The sequence below is a fragment of the Musca autumnalis genome, unplaced genomic scaffold, assembly GCF_047663935.1.
Source record: "Musca autumnalis isolate F117 unplaced genomic scaffold, ASM4766393v1 scaffold_3, whole genome shotgun sequence".
NCBI classification, from domain to species: Eukaryota; Metazoa; Arthropoda; class Insecta; order Diptera; family Muscidae; genus Musca; species Musca autumnalis.
The window spans coordinates 160,757,583-160,772,663 of record NW_027411866.1 but is presented as its reverse complement, the minus strand read 5'-3'; the positions used below and the strand labels follow the sequence as shown (position 1 = coordinate 160,772,663).

The following is a 15,081-nucleotide window of genomic DNA, read 5'->3' as shown; positions in this document are numbered from 1 at the left end:
ACATGTGGCTATGGACGTAAATTGTGTCATTCTTTTAACATCTGCATCTTATATAACCTCTTCCAGCAGTATGTTGAAGAGATCACAAGAAAGGCTGTCTCTTTGTCTGAAACCTGTTTTGGTTTCGGAGGGTTTCACACCTATTTTAACTGAGGGCCGAGTATTAGCTAAAATCATTTTACAAAGCTTTGCGGGCATACCAAATTCAGTCATGGCTTGGAGGGCTGCTCTGCTTTATAATCGACAAAATGTTGGTAGGAGTCGATCTGTATCTTGTGGGTCTTCTCCAGGATTTGTTGCAGGGTAGATATCTGGTCAATGGTGGATTTGTCAGGTCTAAAGCCGCATTGGGATGGCCCAATTATTCCTTTGATCATAGACATTAGTCGTTCTCACAATATCCCTCCATATAAGCAAAAAGGAGCAGACTTATAGCCCTTGAGTTAAACCATACAGTCTTATCCCCTTTCTTGTGGACGGGACACAGGATGCTTAGGTTCCAATCATCTGGTACGCATTCTTCCTGCCAGATGGTGCTAACTATCTAATACATACACCTTATCAGTATGTCGCCTCGGCTGGTAACACATCGGCTCCTACGGTCTTACTATTCTTCAACCTGTTTATATGCCCCTGTACCTCATATTGGCTGTGTAGTATACACTCAATACAATCTTCTGTGATTGGATCTGTGGTATATTCGTCGTCTTCGCTAGTATTGGATAATAACAATTTGGAAAAATTGTCTTTCCATACCAGGAGCACACTGTCTGCATCTGTTACCAGATTTCCCTGCTCGTCTCTACAGGAGGATGTGCATGTACCAAATGTTTTTAGGCCACTAGGAGCCATTGATAACAATTTCAGTACGATATATTATTAAGATATATTTTTATCACACCTTCTCATGTAAGTGGCACCACTGTGCAACGACTTTCATATTAATTTACTGGGTTAAAATGCCTTATATTTTGTAGCCAGAAAATCGGAAAACTTATTTTAAATATACCCAATATTTTGACATATTACGGTTGATGGTTATTGGTTTATCTATTTATACATATCAGTAAAAAAGTCTAAAATCGTCTTTTCCATTTCAAAAAAAATCAAACAAATTTTTTGATACTACATCAATGATTATTGATACAGAGATTAAGGAAAAAATCGCCATTCCAAATCTGTTTTCGTTACCAACTTTGATCGTTGCGTGCAAGAGATATAACCGTTTTAATTATGATAATTAGAAAAAATTCTAACAAAATCGCGGCTTAATATACTGAGCTGTTATATCCTATTGTCGTTAACTGAATTCATATCCTTTGGGATGATGCAAAAAAAATTCGAAAAGACTCAATGGATTCGCGAAAAATCAAATTTGTTAAAAAATTTCACGTACCTACATATTTACAAACATATTTATACTTAGATATCCGCCGATCTAATGGATGGATTTAGACGCGGCATGGCTTATTAGATTCAGAACTCAAAAAAAAAACTAAACTACATTTACGCGGGTTTCAACGGAAACCGAATGACATTTATAAATATTGAATCCGAAAAACAGGTTTTTTTTAGAAAAATTTCGACTTTGAGCGCATATTGCCGTGATCCTTTGAAAGTTACACGCGCAAGTTATACATTAAAAAAAAGCAAAATCACTAGTACTACAATCTCATAACAAGCTTTTGGAGAAATTTGGCTGCGCGTCCCGACTAGAGCAAAAATTCAAAAAACTCAATTTTTCAGTTTTCAAAATGTCAGCATCCTTTTAAGGTAGATGCAGTGGATATATTAAAAAATCATACATCAGAAACTTTAACTTCTCCTTTGAGCAGTAAGCTCTACATTGTGTTGTGAAACCACTAATTGGAAATTAACATAAAAAACTCGTTTCATTCAATGATTTTTTCCGATTTTTTTACATTAATATGAACACAGCTTCCGCTTAAATTGTTATTTTTAAAAACTGACAAAAATTTTTTAACTTTGCTATTTTTCAATGTAAGATTTTGTGCGTAAAAAGTTATAAAATGTGCACATTTTATTCATTTTTAGTGGTATAGGAATTCACTCTCGGAATCGACCCGGAGTCGGAGTCGTGAAAAAACTCGTCTGGAGTCGGACTCAGAGTCGAGCCAAAAATACCTCGACTCCGAAACTCTGTAGTGAAGGGTTAAAACCAGAAGTCAATGCAATTTGCAATATGAGACGCTGTTGGTGTATGTCTGTGATATGAGGTCGTAGTTTGGAAAACCGAAATAAGAAATATGGTAGCTGCGTAGGGGTGCGAAACGACAGATTTTTTTGGAAATTCTAACCACAGTGTACAGTGCTAAAAGGAATTAAATCGATTTAATATTAGTAATAAAAACAGGTTTTAATGCAACAGAATCTCCAGTGTTCACCATTTCCATCTATATATGTATATAAAAAAGGATGATGTTAGTTACTACGCTTATAACTCAAGAACGGCTGAACAGATTTTGACAATTCGCACCAATTCGGAATGTTCTCATGGTAGAAAAGGATAAAACCTAAAAAAATCGAGAAAATTTGCGAAAAATTTGCAAAAATATTTTTTCAATAAAGTCAATTTTTCCACAAATTTCTATCGAGCTTCGCGTTTGGAGTAAATCTTGGCACTAATTTGGACAGTTTTTGGCGAAAATTGTATTTGCACCTACTGTGAGGGTCCATTGTACGCTTTTGTCAATTTTTGATACAAACATACATATGTACATTGGTACTGTTGGTACACAGTATGTCTGTCATTCGAAAAAAGGATGATATTCAAAATTGGAAAAAACAAAAAATCGGAGGTACAGGAGTTTTTTTTTGGTCGAATTATCTGACAAATATTCTTTATCGGCGACATAAGTAGGTAAATACTTATTAATCGTTAATTAGTTTATGATATTAAAATTATGTTATTTACGTCGAAATTAAATATAGGGTGGCCAAGTAATCGACAACAGTCACGTGTTAGTGTGACAAGACTTCAAGCATCCGAAACACACAAAGAACGCCAACTGATAGAATAGCTCTGTCCATGTTACCAGAGCCATTGCATCTAATACCGAATTTGCAGTGCAAGTAGAATTCGGGAGATCACATTAAATAGAGAAGTCAGAAAAAATAAGTAGAAAAGCGTTAAGTTCGGCCGGGCCGAGCTTTTTATACACTCCACCATAAAATATTCTGAACTAAAACGGAATAATTATATTCTTTCCTGTCCACAATTTTAGACGAAGATATTTTGTGACCTCTGATACCTAAATAAGGTAAAACACATAAAAAATATATTCAATCGGTAAGGAACCTTATATGGGGCTATATCAAAGTGAAAATCGGGAGGTAGAGTTATATAGGGGGCTATACCTAAACAGGGACCTATGTTAACAGTTTTTGGTGGAGATATTTTGTGATTACTAGAAACCTCAACGGTCAAATTACAGGTAATTCGATCAAACATTTTAGCTAAAATACTCAAAATACCAAAAATCGGGAGGTATCGCTATATGGGGGCTATACCAAAACATGGACCTTGACTGTTTTTAGTGGATATACTTTGGGAACCACTGAGAACCCCAAACCTGAAATTACAGATAGTTCGGTCAAGAAATTTAATTAAAATCCACAAAATACAGAAAATCGGGAGGTACCGTTATATAGGGGCTCTACCAAAACATGGGCCTATGTTGACAGTTTTTGGTGGAGATGTTTTGTGATTACTAGAAACCTCAACGGTCAAATTACAGGTAGTTCGGTTAAAAATTTTAGCTAATATCCTCAAAATGCCAATAATCGGGAGGTACCGTTATATGGAGGCTATTCCAAAACATGGACCTAATTTGACGGTTTTTGGTGGAGATGTTTTGTGACCACTGGGAACCCCAAACGTGAAATTACAGGTAGTTCGGTCAAAAAATGTAGTTAAAAATCCTCCAAAATACCGAAAATCGGGAGGTAGCGTTACATGGGGGCTATACCAAAAAGTGTTCCGATATAACCCATCTTCGAGCTTGCCCTGCCTATGGAAAAAAAGACGCTCGGGTGCAAAAATATAGCGCTCTAGCTCAATTATTGCGAACGCTAGAGTGATTACAACAGACGGACAGACAGACAGACGGTCATGGCTAGATCGTCTTAGAATTTTATCCTGATCAAGAATATATGTGCAAATGATTAGTTCGATGTGTTACAAACAGAAAAACAAAGTAAATATACCCTCCATACTATGGTGGAGGGTATAAAAACAGACGAAGGTGGTTACCTGATAACGATCGGATCAAAATGGGTAAATAGGTTAAAATGGGTTAATTGATTAAAACGCAAATTTAAATAAGCACTATATTCATCATTAAATTCAAATTCATATTCAATTACTTTAGTGAAATATCGTGTTCAGTGGTGGAAACAAGAATTGCAGAAAACCATCGATTATGAAACGAGTAGGGCGTTATGATATTATTTTGCTTCAACTGCGCTACCAAATATTTTTATTTACATCGCAAAACGTGTTATTTGCTTAAAAAATATATTTTAGTCCCGATTTAGAGTTAATAATTTTTTTCGCGGCTATTGTCAGTTTATAGAGAAGAGAGAGTCGAGGAAAATAGAAACAGTTTGCCTCTCAGTACCTTCCCTCTTCGTCAAACTGACAATTGTCGATAGTACAATTGTCTAATGTGCGTCTGCTTCAAAGATCGTCCTAAACAGTTCAAAACAAAGAAATATTTGCCATTGAACAACGTGATACCAATAATAGTATTATAGGTTTGAACCAAAACCATAAAGTTCTGTACCTAACAAACTGCGAGACGAAGTTCGCCGGGTCCCCTAGTATTAAATATTGTTTATATATATTCTATTCCCTTACCGCATACGAAGTAGCGGGCATTTGCTAGTTTTAATATAAAATAGGGCATGTTTTCGTCGTCATACAACAGTAAATAGTCTAAATGGGTTGCAATGAATTAAAATATTTTTTATTTGCAACACATATACAATATTCTATGTGTAAATTCACTTTGAACAAGTTGTTTTAAAAAAACAAAAAACTCCTATTTTGGTTCAACTAGAACGGTGAAAATAAAATGCCATTCAACATCACCATCACCTCCCATATCGACTTTGTAAAATCCCTCTTGGAGATGTTGGGGAAATGCAGATTGATCAAATTGACATTTTTCCAGAACGTAAGTCTTCTTCTCTAACGGTGGTTCGAATTTGCCCTCAAATGCTGGCATATTAGAGCAATCTTTTAAAGTCTCCATGGCATAGTCCTTATAAAAAGTATTAAAATAGTCGTATAAATGTTGGCGGGGTGTTTTCAAGGGAATCGGTTTGAAATCTTTGCCATTATCACTGCGATATGCATGAAATTCAATCTAGAATAGATTTAGGAAATGTTGCAATAAAGATAGCAATTCTGTAACGCTTACCATATTCGAATCACCCTCAACCACATCGGTATTTATTGTAAACGATCCCGAAGCAGCATACACGCCACGACTTATACGTTCCACTTTAAACTCTCCAAAGCTAACCTTATCCAAGTCGGAGGAAGAGGTTTCAATTGTTTTCAATTCATAAGTCCAGGTTTGCTATTTATAAAGACCCATATATTAAAATTCAATGAATTATGGCATAATATATGTATATTGTTCATACCTCCATTTCAAGAACTGGCATTGCCTTTGGCACTGCAGAGAAAATTAGTAGAGCAATGATCGTTGAATTTTGCCAGATGAATTTCATTTTTCTTTCACTTTCTATATTTGCTGTATTTATGCATGGATATTTATATATTTTTTAAAAATATATCTTTGTGGTTATTAAATTCAAAACTTTTAATAAAACCACTTAAATTAAAATTCATTTGTGATAATGATCTACGGCAATGACAAATATAAATCAGATAAAGTTATAATTGCCTCACAAATTACATTTTAAAATTGTTTTGAAAAATAGATTTTATATTCATTGTTTTATTTTCAATATAAATTAAAATTGTCAAACATTTATAAATGACAGTAATGTTAGTGCGACATAAAACGGGTTTAGTTAATTCTGAATATGTGTTACATATTTTGCATTCCAGCAGCAACCACAACACATTTATGTTTTTTGAAGGATATGACATTTATTTTGATCTCCTACTTATCAACTGCTGCATTAGAGGCAAGTACATAAGTATGTAATGCAAACTAATTAACACAACATAAAACATATGGTTGATCCGACAGTATTTGCTGAACAAAATGTGTATTGTAAAGATATTGCAAGAGTCGGCATGTAATACTGTCGCTACAACAACACGTTATACGAGGGATGCTCGATAACTCTCTGGCCTAACAATGAAAACGCGAATATTTACCATAACAAGTAAAAAATCATCAGTCGTCTTTGCCGACAGAGATATACGCTCAGCCTATGTGAATTGAAATTTTCATCTACGAACAGATCGAATGTATTTAGGGTCTTTTCAGAATATTGTAACACTTTTTGAACAATTAAACTTACAGACAAAAATGTGGATTAGGATTAAAGCTCAAAAGTGTTGCGGAGGAGGTACTTGACGGAATAGGACGACATAGTCCATTGTGAAAGCGGATATTATGTTGGGAGTCATATCTTTTTGATAGATAACACACCCACTAGTCATTTCAGTGGGTCATCGTATAACATTTGGACCAGTATGCCAGGAAGCATGAACTTGTCCACGGAAAACATAATATGGCTGTAAACAGGACCACAACGAATAGCATCGGTATACATTTCCAAAGAATCTTCGAACAGACCGTAAACTACACTTAAACAAAAATGTTGAACATTTGCAGGGGAGGTACCTTAAGGAGTGGACCAATGTTTGCCATTTTAGAAGTTAAACTAAATTTGGACAAAATGTTAGAAGATCCAAAGTTTGGATCAAATTGGTTACCCGGTTCAAGAAAGCCTATCGTACATACCATATTTGTGACATTTTTTTTAAATTTTGGGGGAAAGTACTGGAAGTTGTGGACCGCTATTGCCCATCTTCGAACTGAAACTAAGTTTGGACAAAATATGATGAAGATAAATTTTCGGACCAAATTGGTTGACCAGTTCACTACACACGGTGTCATAGGGATTTTTACAACTTTCGGGCTATTTTCTCAGGAAGTATTAACTCCCCTAAAAAAACTTGTACCGTCGTAAAGGGGGTCAGCGAATGCGAGTTGCATAAACAAAAATCAAAGTGATTCGAGAGCTGGTCTTAAAGTGAACTTATCCGAAATTTTGTGTGGGAGGTACCCGAAGGAGTGGACAAATATAGTCCATATTCGAACCTGATCTATACCTGGTAGATATATTAGCACGATAACTCCCTTCAAGAGTTATCGTGCGCACAGTTTTTCCGAACATTTTTAACTGTTGTAGGGGAGGTAGCTGCAGGAGTGGACCAATATGGCTTATCTTCGAACTTAAGCTAAGTTTGGACAAAATATTACGAAGGCTAAATGTTGGGCCGAATCTGCAGATCCGTTCGTGAGTTATCTTGCGATCCAACCACCACACACGGTGTTTCAGGGTTTTTTGCACATTTCAGGCTATTTTCTCAGGAAGTATGGACTTGCCCCTGATGATAATTGCACCGTCGTATGCGGGGCAGTGAATACAAGTTGTTACAGCAAAAATCAAAGCGATTCGAGAGCTGGTCCTAAACATTTCCGAAATTTTGTGTGGGAGGTACCCGAAGGAATGGACCGATTGAGTCCATATTGGAACCTCATCTAAGTCTGGTAGAAATTTCACGATATGCATAGTATGGACTAAATCGGTTGCTCCCTTCGAGTGTTATCGTGCGCACAAATTTTCCGTCCACTTTCGACATTTTGTGGGGGAGGTACCCGAAAGTGTGGACCGATATGGTCCATCTTCGAACTTAAACTTAGTTTAGGTAAAATATTACGATACTCAAAATTTGGTTCGAATCGGTTCGAGAGTTATCGTGCGCACCAGTCAGCCAGACAGACGGACGGACATTGCTAAATCGACTCCAAATTGTCTGAAACGGATTTCGTCCAAACATACTTGGGGTCTTTATTTCGATGAGGCACATTTTGGCCGTATGAAAGTGTATATACCCTCGTTAGCATAAATGCTGAGGGTATAATAAATAGTTTTATTGTTTTCGTAAGTACCCAGCAAACCAATCGTACCGACATCGTAAAGAAATCGGAACAAAATTCGGAAGATACGTCCGATATCTGATCCGAAATCGTAACGATATCTTAACGAAAGTTGTATGAAGTGGTTGACATAGCTTCGGAACGAAATGTCGGAGCGTCATCGGATCGACTTCGGTCCGATTTCGTAACGAAATCTGAAGAAAATCCTTGGGAAATTTGGAAAGGAAATTTCTTTCCGACATTCGTTCCGAAATCGGTACAAAATCTGAACTAATTCCTCTCCGAAAAATCGTTTAGAAATCGGAACGAAATCTGAACGACTTTGCTTCCGAAATTGTTCAGACGTGTCGGACATCAGACATTTGGTTAGCTGGGTAGTCTCCAACATGATTTATACACTATTTATGCGCTCAAACCAATTGTTGCATCCCTTAAACATGGTTTTTGAACGCTTTTACAGCATCTTCTGATATGCTGAAATCAAATGAAATCATTGGATACCCAGTCAGGGCTGTACAGTGAATGTCCCATCAATTCCACGTTTTTTCCGGTCAAACAGGCGCAAGTTTGAATCGATGTGTGAGAGCTCGCTTTGTCATGATGCAGAACGATTTGGTATTACCCAGCTAGCATTTGGAAGTGACTTACTCACTTCCTCTACCAAAAGTAATCGCTTTCTGAACTTCTTTTCTATAAAAGAGCGATACTTTATCATTTTACAATAACAAATGTATTACTGTTCAAATTAGATCGATCTGCAAGAACTACCTAGTGTCACAGAAGAAGATGAAAATTCTGCATTTGATTGTTTACACAAACAATTTACATTGTTTTACTATTTCTTCTCGTGAGAGAGATAAGGTGAGAGTTTTACAGCTACTCCAAGTATTTGCAAATATCAACAATAAGAAAAATATCAGTCAGTTTGATATTGTAAGTGCGAAAGGTTCGTGGAAAAGTGAAATTGAAAAAAATTAAATTAATAATTTAATATTTAAACATTTATAAATTGAAATGTAAAAAAGTGCAGTGACTAAATAATTGTGAATGATAAAAAGCAGAAAAAATAATAATATGTATTGTGTATAATGTGAGTGATATTTAGATAAGAAAAAATAAATTTCATTTTCTTTATCATAGAGTGAATTTGAATATTAGAAAAAAAAAAACAAAAAATCGAAAAAATTCCAAAAATTCAAAAGTGACAACAGTACTTATTACACTCATTCGACAAAGAAAATTAAAACAAATAAGTTTGCAGAAATAATGATAATATAATTTGACTTTTAAAATGTAAACATTTTCGATTTTAATTTTTGTTTTATTTATTTATTTATTTATTTATTTATTTATTTCTTTATTTATTTATTTATTTATTTATTTATTTATTTATTTATTTATTTATTTATTTATTTATTTATTTATTTATTTATTTATTTATCTATTTATTTATTTATTTATTTATTTATTTATTTATTTATTTATTTATTTATTTATTTATTTATTTATTTATTTATTTATTTATTTATTTATTTATTTATTTATTTATTTATTTATTTATTTTATTTATTTATTTATTTATTTATTAATTTATTTATTTATTTATTTATTTATTTATTATTTATTTATTTATTTATTTATTTATTTATTTATTTATTTATTTATTTATTTATTTATTTATTTATTTATTTATTTATTTATTTATTTATTTATTTATTTATTTATTTATTTATTTATTTATTTATTTATTTATTTATTTATTTATTTATTTATTTATTTATTTATTTATTTATTTATTTATTTATTTATTTATTTATTTATTTATTTATTTATTTATTTATTTATTTATTTATTTATTTATTTATTTATTTATTTATTTATTTATTTATTTATTTATTTATTTATTTATTTATTTATTTATTTATTTATTTATTTATTTATTTATTTATTATTTATTTATTTATTTATTTATTTATTTATTTATTTATTTATTTATTTATTTATTTATTTATTTATTTATTTATTTATTTATTTATTTATTTATTTATTTATTTATTTATTTATTTATTTATTTATTTATTTATTTATTTATTGGCCATTTGTCGCCTAAAGGCACTATATCCAACAGGCATTTTCTATCGCCTATTACCCGAAGCAGTCACTCCCGGGCGATAGAAATACACATCCGCGATATCGCATTCTAATTGATGTAGGCACACCGTTCGGGAAGAAATGAACCACGCACTCGTTTCCTCATAAATGTGTCGCATGCGTTGTCTTTGAAAGAATCGCTTTAGTCCAGAGTCGAGAGTCACGATGGCGATACTTTTATGAGGAAACGAGTGCGTGGTTCATTTCTTCCCGCACGGTGTGCCTACATCAATTAGAATGCGATATCGCGGATGTGTGTTTCTATCGCCCGGGAGTGACTGCTTCGGGTAATGGGCGATAGAAAATGCTTGCTGGGTATGGTCGCTGTTGGTGTGAAATGTTGAGATATGAATGTTGTAGTGGATATACGTACGATAAGTGTACGAAAATTACTTAATGGCACAGAATTTGGTTCAAATTGTTATTGTGTAAATGGGTAGAGGTGTTACGATAGCAATTGGCGTGGAGGATAGCAATTGGCGTGGAGAGAAGGAGGAGGTTTAGAAAGTTCATACTTATCTATACGAAAAGTACTAAATACTACTACAATTGGTTTAGGGAGAATTGATAGAACTGTAAATGAGTATTGCAGTTGAAATATAGTTTTGGATATAGGGATGTAGTTTTCGAAACTTATACCTATTATAAGTATAAAGTTTGGTAGGTGGAGTTTCGATTTTTATACCCCAACTATATTATGGAGGGTATAATTAAATTTGTCATTCCGTTTGTAACTTCGATATATTTTTTATCGGAGACCCTATAAAGTATATATATTTTTGATCAGGGTAAAATTCTATGTCGATCTGTCCGTCCGTCTGTTGAAATCAAGATACAGCTCACAATTTTTAAGATAGAGCTTTGCAATTTGGTATAGAAGTTTATATTACTCCTAGGATGTTTGGCATTGTAAATGTGCTATACAGGTCCACGCCTTCATATAGCCACCATAGAACGGTACCATCCGATTTTCGGTATTTTGAAGGTTTTGGCCTTCTTATCACACCGAAATGGCTGAAATTTGGTACATAGTCTTCTTGGGGGTACACAATTTTCCCCCAGAAATTTTTCGGTATCGGTCCACGCCTTCATATATCCCCTATAGAACGGTATCTCCCGATTTTCGATATTTTGAAGGTTGTGGCCTCAATATTCCACCGAAATGGCTGAAATTTGGTATATAACCTTTGTTGTGGGTATTAAATTTCCCCCTTTAAATTTGTCGGTATAGGCCCACGCCTTCATGTAGCCACCATATAACAGTACCTCCCGATTTTCGGTGTTAATAAGGTTGTAGCCTAAATATTACTCCGAAATAGGTGAAATTTGGTATAGGCCCACGCCTTCATGTAGCCCCCATATAACGGTACCTCCCGATTTTCGGTGTTAATAAGGTTGTAGCCTAAATATTACTCCGAAATAGGTGAAATTAGGCTTCTTTGGTGGTACTTAACTTTGCTCTTTAAATTTGTCGGTATAGGTCCACGCCTTCATATAGCCCCCATAGAACGGTACCTCCCGATTTTCGGTATTCTGAAGGTTGAGGCATCAATATTCTACCGAAATTGCTGAAATTTGGTACTTAGTCTTTATTGGGGGTATAAAACTTTCCTCCTCTAAATCTATCGGTATAGGTCCACGCTTTCATGTAGTCCCCATTGAACGTTACTTCCCGATTTTCGGTATTTTGAAGGTTGTGGCCACAAAATTCCTCCGAAATGGCTGAAATTTGGTATTTAGACTTCGTTGGGCATACTCAAGCTTCCCCTTTAATTGTTAGGTATAGGTCCACGCCTTCATATAGCCCCCATGGAAATATACCTCCCGATTTCGATATTTTGAAGGTTGTGACTTTAATATTCCGCCAAAATGGTTGCAATTTTGTATTAAATCTTCGTTGGTGATATAAAAATGTAAACCAGAAATTTGTCTGTATAGGTCCACGCCTTCATATTGCACCCATTTCCGATTAAAATTCGCCGGTATAGGTCCACCTTTCGATATAGTACCTCACGATTTTCGTAATACTGAAGGTTGTCACGTCAATATCTCACCGAAATTACTGAAACTTGTTATAAAATATTCCAGAAAAGGTGTTATAAAATATTCCCGAAGAGTATTATCAGTACACATATATCCACGTCTTCCTATATCCCCATATAAGCGTACTTCTTGATTTTCGGTATGTTTTAAGTTTTAGCTACATTCTTTTACCGAAATATAGGAAATTTGGTATTTAGTCTTCTTTGAGTCTAAAAACTTTCCGCCAGAAATTTGTCGGTATAAATCGATATTGAAATAGCCCTAACATTGTTTTACCGAAATTGCTGAAATTTAGTATTAAAGTCCCAATTTACATTGGGCGAGTTTACTTGCGGCAATTGTCATTTTGTCGGAGAGAGAGGTGAGGCATATGGTAACCCTTTGCCTCTCAGCACCCTCTCTCACCTACAAACTGACAATTGCCGCAAGTAAACTCGCCTAATGTAAATTGGGACTAAGTCTTCTTCATACACGAAAGAAACAAATTATTCCATTTTACTTCACTACAACTCGTGGTGGAGGGTATAACAAGTTCGGCCCGGCCGAACTTAACGCCGTTCTTACTTGTTTTTATTAAGGTTTGTGTTGGTATTTATGTAACGAATTTTTGAAGTGCATACAAATTTTGAAATTAGGTATGGATGTCGCCGAGGGCTAAGTTATTGAGGTAGTGTTGGAATACCTACAATAAAGCTACGAAAAGTACAAAATGGTACTAAATTTGGTGTTGGCTGTAAGAATGAAGCTGGAATTATATGAAAGTTGTGCGAAAAGTACTAAAATTCAATAAATTTGGTATTGGGCTAAGGAATAGAAGTGGAATTCTGATTTATTATTTATTTGTCAGGTTCACTGTTAGAGGGAGTTGCTCGTTCAATAAGTAGACTAGACGTATTATATAATTCTGTAGCGGGATGCTAATCTTTGTGGGCGCCAATTGCAGAAGGTTCTTGAACGGATTGAAAACACGAACACGTTACAAAAACTATTCTTTATTTAATAAAATATATGTGTTTGATACGAAGGTTTCTAATAGAATGAATGTATGAAAAATATGTATATCGAAATGGGGTAAAATAAAATAATTGACAACATAAACAATGACACAATTTCAATAGGACAAAATTACTATGTTTTCAATAAATTAAAAGTAAAACAAAACAAGTAATATGTGACACTACGCTACATACTCCCCCTTTGACGTGTGAAACTTCGCCCCGAGTCACGCGTCAACAACAAGGCGTCTTGATTAAGATGATTTCTTTGGTAGTCCTCTTTTCCGCAACGGGTATTTGGGTGACGGTAATTGATGAACATTCGCTCCATTATATAGGGTTAGTGCTGATGAGTGGTATGTGCCCAAAGGAATATTTATATTATCTGGTGATGAAACTTCGAAGGAGGTTGAGCCTATTTTACGAGTTATAATATATGGACCATCCCTCTTTGGAACAAACATTGATGTAACACCATACTTATTAACAAGGACATCCGTCCCGACATCAAAAATTTCATGCGGAGGTCTACGTTTTTCCATACATACTTTGTTTTTGTTCTGTGACTTCATTTCCAATTCTTCAGTGTTTCCCACAAACGCAATAGCTGAAGCATCTCGTTTCGTGGTGGAATAATTATGTTCTTCTCGTTTTTCTTTGCCCTCCCCCTGCAGTGAAACCTCTCTGAACACATGAGCACTTGCATCCATTTGTATTGCCGGCCCATCTTCCTTCGGTAACATATCCATAGAGGAAGCCCATGCCGAATCACATTCTTCTATGATGTCATTTTCAAGCATTACCACAACCTCCTTTATCGACTGCTCAGCCCTTGCAAATGACATGTGATATGGTGGAGAATTTATTGTTAAATGTCGCCTTCTTCATTAACTTAAGCGCATCCGATTCTTTCACGATCTTAAAATCAACCATGAGAAGCTCGGTGTATATTTCATTTTCGCCTCTTTCGCTTTTAACGCTGCACATATATGGATAGAAATCAGCATCCTTTCTCTTTTCTGGATTAGTGGTATCATCTGGAAGAGGATTTTTGAATATTGCTTGCTTTGTAGTTGGAGAATAATCAGATTCACGATGGTAATCCGGGCCATAAGATTCAAAGTCCGAAACATACAGTTGACAACATTTCATTGGAGTTACAAACGGAGATTCCGTATGTCCCTTTGCTATTTTCACTGGCTTGCGTTTAACAAACGATTCAGTAATTTGTTTGTTTCTGCTAAGTTCAACTCGACTGGTAGCTCTTGAGCAAAGTCAAATACTTTAGTTGGACAGCCTTCAAAATACCAATGCTTCTGCCCATATTCAGTACAATACTTGCCTGCTCCATAAAATCTGTTCCCAGAAGAGTGCGGTTGTTTTTATTTTCCGGAAAAACCAAAAAAAACTATGTCAAAACTTCTTCCTCCAACCAATGCCTTGCATGTTGTTGTAAGAAATGTTCGATTGGATGTGGATCCATCGGCCAACGTTGTTTTACATCTAATGGTATCAAATTTACATCCTTTTAACTGCATAATTCGCTTTAAACTTGAACTGGCTACACTCGTTTTAGAGCCGGAATCAAAATAAGCTTGTCCAGAAAATCCAAATATTTCAACATTCACCCTTGGAATGTCACGACCGACACACATATCATAGGAATTAAAACTTGCGTTTAGCTTCTCATTTTCTTTCCGCAAAAGGAACAACGGTTT

General features: G+C 34.7%; 1 protein-coding gene across 2 annotated transcripts in view; it reads right to left on the bottom strand.

Moving 5' to 3' along the window:
* Window positions 1-4,963: 4,963 nt before the first annotated feature.
* Window positions 4,964-15,081, bottom strand: part of LOC141396566 (uncharacterized) — a 12,533-nt gene continuing 2,415 nt past the window's right edge. Inside the window, exons 1-3 of one of the 2 annotated variants that reach the window (XM_073972131.1) lie at window positions 5,674-5,810; window positions 5,445-5,606; window positions 4,989-5,390 (exon numbers count right to left, since the gene is read on the bottom strand). In XM_073972131.1, the coding sequence (XP_073828232.1) occupies window positions 5,064-5,390; window positions 5,445-5,606; window positions 5,674-5,760 (576 nt within the window). In that variant the 5' untranslated portion in view covers window positions 5,761-5,810 and the 3' untranslated portion in view covers window positions 4,989-5,063. Of the gene's footprint in view, window positions 5,391-5,444; window positions 5,607-5,673; window positions 5,811-15,081 lie in introns of those variants that run through there. The other variant, XM_073972132.1, reaches the window with a different exon arrangement.